Source organism: Morus notabilis, unplaced genomic scaffold (assembly GCF_000414095.1).
Source record: "Morus notabilis unplaced genomic scaffold, ASM41409v2 Scaffold404, whole genome shotgun sequence".
Lineage (NCBI taxonomy): Eukaryota > Viridiplantae > Streptophyta > Magnoliopsida > Rosales > Moraceae > Morus > Morus notabilis.
In genome coordinates, this window is record NW_010362549.1 from 615261 (window position 1) to 621769 (window position 6509).

Consider the following 6509-nt stretch of genomic DNA (forward strand, 5'->3'; position numbering starts at 1 on the left):
TATATTTTGTAAATTGAAAATATCAAATTGATTTAAAGGGTATATTAATACTTTTACACTTTTTTATTCCGATTATGGGTGTAAGTAAACGTATAAATGAGATTTGGAATGACTCCGATTCTGAATCCTATCACTAAGTAAACAGCTTATTCTGACTCCGATTCCTCACTCCAAATCCTACCCACTCTGAATCCTGCCCACTCCGATTCATGCTCATTCTGATTACGCGTAGGTAAACATGCCATAAGAGTTTGTGAGTGTGCAAGTTATGATTTTTATATGACTTGAGTTATGATTTGAGTTGCATATATTAAACAAATATTGTAATAAAAAATTGAATTTAAATTTTTATGAGAATAAACGCTATAATAATATCACTCGAAACATGACTTGAATTATAACTAGAGACATGAAATGAACATAACCCGTAAAGTTTTTGAGCCTGAGTAGAGATGTCAAAAAGGCCGTGCCGGGCCGGCACGGCCTTTCTAACCCCAGGCCCGTGGCGGGCCTGGGCCATGCCGAGCACGACCCTGCACAGTGTAGGGTCGTGCCAAGGCCGGGCCTGAGGAGAAACCCTCAGGCCCTGCACTGGCCCTCGGCCCTAGTCCATAAGGGCTAAGGCCGGGCCCAGGCCCAGGCCCTTCACGGGCCAGCCTTAGCCCTTTTAATTTTTTTGCAATATTTAATTAAAAAAAGAAAATATATCATATGCCCTCAAAAGATGTGATTTTATTGAATTGAGATAATATGAATAAGTACACATAAATGACTACCTCGTTAAAAACCTTGCCAAGTAAAACTCGTAGGGAGATTGGGGCAAAAGCTTAGCGAAAGAAAAAAAAGTGCAGTATTCTAGGATAAGTAAATTGTAAAACGTAAGTGCTTCCAGAAGATTCTGTTACGTCTAAACTCAATATTAACCTAATTTTCTGAAGGCACTTGAGTTTCACTTATGATTAACAATTTTTTTAGGAATTTTTTATAATTTCAAATTTGATGACAAAAAAAGTAATATATCATATGCCCCAAAAAATGTGATTTTATTGAAATAATATGAATAATTACAAGAAAATGACTGGTTGATCAGACGGCATAGGTCGGCCAGTTGACCCTAAAATGCCTCAAACCTCATTAAAATTTCATATCGCGGGTCTAGCCCTTCGCGTACCTGGGCTTTGGCAGGCTTGGGTTGCAGGCCTTAAACATAAGGTCCATACTCTTCTAACGTGTCGAGCCGACCCGACCTATAACAGTACAGACAGACCGTGTCGAATTAATTACTGTAGCAGGATCTTGACACCTCTAGGCCTGAGTAAACAACCAATGGCTTTAGTAAACAGACTTAACGGAAAATAATAATAATAATAATAATAATAATAATAATAATAATAGAGAGAGAGAGAGAAAAGAAAGATTGTCACCCCGGCACGGAGTGGAGGTGAAGATTAGAAAGGAAGCTAACAATAAGCAAAAGAAAAACAGAGCGATACTTGAAAGAAAGAAAGAAAGAAAAAAAGGAATGGATTTTGTAACACTATTCGTTCCCTTTTTCATCCTAAAGCTGGTGATCAAGTTAAAGTACCCAAACTCCTTGATGATTAGGAGTCTCTTCCACGCAACCCTTCACCACCCTCATCACCATTTTTATACCCATCCCCACCGCCACTGAAAGATAACACACACACTGACCAAAAACGACACCAATTTCCACTCTCTCCGGGCTCTGGCCATTTCGCCGCCATGCCGGGTCTGATTTCTCCCAACCCATCTCCCATTTTCATCCCCAGAGCCAACGAACGGCCACGACAAACCACCAGAAAGTCCCACGAGAGGTTTATCGATGATCCGTTGCTGGACAACCCGGATCTCGGTCCGTTTCTGCTGAAGATGGCCCGGGACGCCGTCGCCTCGAGGGAAAATCCGATGAAGGCTTTGGACTACGCGATTCGGGCGTCGAAGTCGCTGGAGAGGTGCCCGGTCCCCGGCGTCGAGCTGGCCATGAGTCTGCATGCCGTGGCGGCGATTTACACCAGTTTGAGCCGGTTGGAGGAGGCGGTCCCGGTTCTGGAGCGGTCGATTGAGGCGGTTTCGGGTGTCGGAACCGGATCGGAGTCGTACCGGGCGTTGATGAGGTTCTCCGGGTACATGCAGCTCGGGGACACGTATTCTATGATGGGTCAGCTCGAACAGTCCATTTCGTGTTACAGGTCGGGTCTTGAGGTCCAGATTGAGGCTCTGGGTGAGTCGGATCCCAGAGTTGCCGGGACTTACAGGTGAGTGTTTTTTTTTTTTTTTTGTGCTAGTTCATTTTAGCTCGTGGTGCTGGATAATGCTAACTTGCGCCGGGGGTTTGAATTTTGTATTAGACATGGTGGGTGTTAACTGTTACGTTGATGAGTGTAGTTAGGCTTTTACTTGGTGTATTTAGCTAGTGGGCCCACATGTTTCCAGCACAATTTGGTGTTTAAGATTTGGTTGGTGAGTTGGGACTTGGATTGAATGTGATAAATGATAATGTTAGGTTGTCCTCTTCATTGTAGTGATAGCTGATTGGATAAAATATTAGTTAAATATTCTGTTTTACATTTTAGCAACGTTTCACCTTAGTATCTTTGATGTAAGAATTGTATTGTCATGTTTGATTCTGTTCCAAGATACATAATTTTTTTTTAAGGTAGCTGCAAGTTAATGGTGTGTACAAGTTTTCATGTGTAGTGGTTTCATGATAACGGGATATTTCCTTTTTTGGTTAGTTTAAAACTGAGATAAATCTATGAAAATGGTTTTCGAAATTGAAGGTATCTTGCTGAAGCCCATATGCAAGCAATGCAATTTGACGAGGCAGAGAGGTTCTGCAAGAAGACACTCGAAATTCATAGGGAGCACAGCGCACCGGCGTCCCTTGAAGAAGCTGCTGATCGCCGACTTATGGCCCTCATCTGCGAGGCAAAGGGAGATCATGAAGCCGCCCTTGAGTACCTTGTTCTCGCTAGCATGGTAATGATTGCCAATGGACAAGATAATGAGGTTGCAAATATTGATGTTAGCATTGGAAATATTTACTTGTCTCTCTGTCGCTTTGATGAGGCCATTTTCACTTACCAGAAAGCGCTTACGGTCTTCAAATCCACAAGGGGAGAAAATCACCCTTCTGTCGCATCAATCTTTGTTCGCCTTGCTGACTTGTATTACAGGACAGGCAAATTGCGAGAGTCCAAGTCATACTGCGAGAACGCCTTGCAGATATATACCACACCTTTGGCTGGAGTGACATCTGAGGAAATTGCTAGTGGATTGACTGAAATCTCAGCCATCTATGAAGCCGTCAGTGAGCCTGAGGAGGCACTGAAACTCTTGAAGAAGGCAATAAAGTTATTGGAGGATAACCCTGCACACCAAGGCACAATTGCGGGATTAGAAGCACAGATGGGTGTGATGTTCTACATGGTTGGAAGGTTTGCAGAGGCTCGAAACTCATTTGAGAGTGCCATAGCTAAGCTTCGTGCAAGCGGGGAGTGGAAATCGGCGTTCTTTGGAATCGTGTTAAACCAGATGGGATTGGCTTGTGTACAGCTCTACAAAATAAATGAGGCTACTGGACTGTTTGAAGAAGCAAGAGAGATACTAGAGCAGGAGTGTGGTCCTTGCCACTTGGATACCCTTGGAGTTTACAGCAATCTGGCTGCAACTTACGACGCCATGGGAAGGTAATCCTTATCGTTGATTCAAGCTTTCAATGTTTATGCTGGTTATGAAGGATATTTGAGTTTTATGTTCTCTACTCTAGGCTCAAAAGGCTGTGGTTTGCTAAACGTGGAATATTTATGCTGATACAGGGTAGAAGATGCAATTGAGATTTTGGAGTACATCCTGAAGGTGAGGGAAGAGAAACTCGGAACAGCAAATCCCGATGTTGACGATGAAAAGAAAAGGCTAACTCAGCTTTTAAGAGAGGTGGGGAGGTCTAGGAACAAGAAGGGAAAATCGCTCGAAAATCTTCTCGGTTCCAACCTCAGAAGGAAAAAGGTGGGAACAAAGAGATGGTCTGGTTTTAGCTTCAAAACTTGACTAAAAACACCCCTCATTTGTCTCAACTCTCCTTTCTTCCACACCAATTCCAGCTTTCGGTTTATAGAAAGATTTTACACCCACAAAAAGGTCTTAGAAATGTCATACTTCTTTCTTCGATGTTTGTCTTTTGATTTTTGAATATGTTCTCTTGTTGAAAACGTTGTCAACTTTGGGATTTGATATTTGCCTCTTATACCGTACTGTTTATTGAAATTTGCCTCATTCCTTCATACCACAATTAAACCTCGGAGTGCAAAAGAGTGAAGATCTTCCCTAGAACAAAAGAAAAGTTCCAGAGCTTATGTAACTCTTGCATTTCTACTGAAGATATCAAACATGATTGATAAGATTAAACTTTAAAAGAGAGTTTTTTAAATTGGATGCTTTAAGGTAACATAGTCTAATCTGATAAATCGAATACTTAGTAGCTGCTTCAAAGAGATTGTTACAGAAGCGAACCCAAAGGCCCCTAATATAAAATTTAATTGGTTATCAACTCCATCCAAAGTAGCATCAACAAAAGGACGAGTCATTGTATCAACTGTGAAGGGCACGACTCGTTCGCTAGACGCATATGCATCATGTCAAGGACGAGACTGTTCATGAAAAAAAAAATACCACATAGATGTGAACATTGCTTTGAACAGTCTAATCTTTATGATGTCTTGTCTGTTTTGCATACTCTTTTTATTGTTACCTTAGATATGATTTTGATCGTGAAACACTACCTCACTATAAAAAAAAAAAAAAAAAGCTCCTCCAAATAGTCTAGCAAAACCTCTAGCCTAGAGGAAATAAGGGAGTAGTTTCCAGCTTCCACATCTTCCTTTGATAGACGACATCATCTTAATGCCCTTTTCTTTTCCAGAATTATTTTTTATCTTTATCTGAGTGTAAGAAATAATTTAGCTTTGTACTAGAGTGATTCCCAGGATTCATTAAGTACTTCTGGTAGAAAAGCAATGCTCATAAACATAAAGTTGTATTTCTTGAGCCGCAAGTTTCTGCTAAGCCGCCTTGTTTTTTTGGTGTGACTCAATCACCATCAAAGAACTTTCCGAAAAGTAATAATAGTCATGCGCTGAACAAAAGGGATGTTGAGACTGATAGTTGTAATCATATTTTCTGTCCTAACTCATTTTCTTCTTTTAAGACAATACTATGATTCTTTTTTCCTATATGTGACAAGTATGAAAATTATGATATCTTTCACGTAAATTAAGGTTACGTTTGCTATGCAAATTTTTAAACCGGAATCATAATTTGATTTAAACATTTATTTGTTTACAAAATGTAAAAAATGATTCTTAAAAATTAATGTTTGGTTTGAATGATTTTGATTCAAAATTTAAACTTTTATGTGATGTTTTAAACTATAAACATCCTAAAAAATAAAACCACATCTCCCTTGATTTTAGATAGTTCAAAACTCTGATTCTGATTCCAGTTCCAAATCATAAATCATGTTTCTAATTATAAAACTAAGGCATCGTTCATTTTACCGATTCGAGTTTAGAATTTGAGTTTTACTACAGTAAAAAGCTCTCAGAAACAGTCACATTTAACTTTTTTGTTACAGTAAAAAGCTCTCACATAAAATAACATCTAAACTTAAATTAAAAATTCGAATTAACAAACTAACGGATCCTAAAATTATTATAATTTTGAACCCTCATACCAAACGCAAAATATCTTGCGGATAAAAAGATAAAATGCCATTATTTTTTTCATCATTATATGGAGGTATAATTATTTTTTATACTCTTTAGTCTAAATACATTTCTTTGTGGAAGATGATCGGCGAGGGGTGGTGGCGCAGTTGGCTAGCGCGTAGGTCTCATAGCTTTCAAAGTGAGTTATCCTGAGGTCGAGAGTTCGAGCCTCTCTCACCCCATGTTTTTTTAATTTTGATCTTATAAACAAAATGTTGAACTCAAGTGCAAACGACATCTATTTTTAATGTCGTTTGTATATTAATTTTGCTTTTTTTTTTCTCATATATATAGGGAAAACCGGATCTATATATACACCGTGCCATATATATGATCATATACAAAGGTCTGTTTGTTTGCGTTTTCATTTTCGTTTTCACGGTTTTCAAAGTAAAAAAATGAAAATGGGTGTTAAAAACGTGTTTGGTGCAATTTTTTTTAAAAAACAAAACCAAAAATGTTTTTGTCTTTTTGTGGAAATCAGAAAACAAAAAAAAAAAGTGTTTTCATTTTCTCGTTTTCGTTTTCTGTTTTCTGAAAAACGGATTTCACTTCTTTTTTTTTTTTCATTTTCTTCCCTCTTTTCTGAAACCGTTTTTGTATTATATATGTTTATTTAATATATTATTATTTAATATATTTAATAATATTATTTATATAATATATTTAATAATATTATTTATTTAATATATTTAATATATTATTTATTTAATATATTTAATA

At 38.1% G+C, this 6509-nt stretch overlaps 1 protein-coding gene and 1 non-coding gene across 2 annotated transcripts; both read left to right on the top strand.

Moving 5' to 3' along the window:
* The first annotated feature begins 1415 nt into the window (after positions 1 to 1415).
* Positions 1416 to 4297, top strand: LOC21406244 (protein KINESIN LIGHT CHAIN-RELATED 1). The gene is made up of 3 exons (XM_010102412.2): positions 1416 to 2276; positions 2802 to 3710; positions 3840 to 4297. The coding sequence occupies exons 1-3, from the start codon at positions 1744 to 1746 to the stop codon at positions 4069 to 4071; spliced, it is 1674 nt and encodes a 557-aa protein (XP_010100714.1). The 5' UTR covers positions 1416 to 1743; the 3' UTR covers positions 4072 to 4297.
* Positions 4298 to 5878: 1581 nt separating this feature from the next.
* Positions 5879 to 5968, top strand: TRNAM-CAU. The gene is given in 2 exon segments: positions 5879 to 5916; positions 5933 to 5968. It is a non-coding gene; the product is annotated as a tRNA-Met (tRNA).
* The last annotated feature ends 541 nt before the right edge of the window (positions 5969 to 6509 follow it).

What these genes read in the sequence shown, in the direction of transcription:
- LOC21406244 (XM_010102412.2), top strand. Translation starts at nt 1,744, where the DNA reads ATGCCGGGTCTGATTTCTCCCAACCCATCTCCCATTTTCATCCCCAGA. An exon ending in AGAGTTGCCGGGACTTACAG is followed by an intron (nt 2,277 to 2,801) that starts GTGAGTGTTTTT and finishes TCGAAATTGAAG; the next exon opens with GTATCTTGCTGAAGCCCATA. An exon ending in ACTTACGACGCCATGGGAAG is followed by an intron (nt 3,711 to 3,839) that starts GTAATCCTTATC and finishes ATGCTGATACAG; the next exon opens with GGTAGAAGATGCAATTGAGA.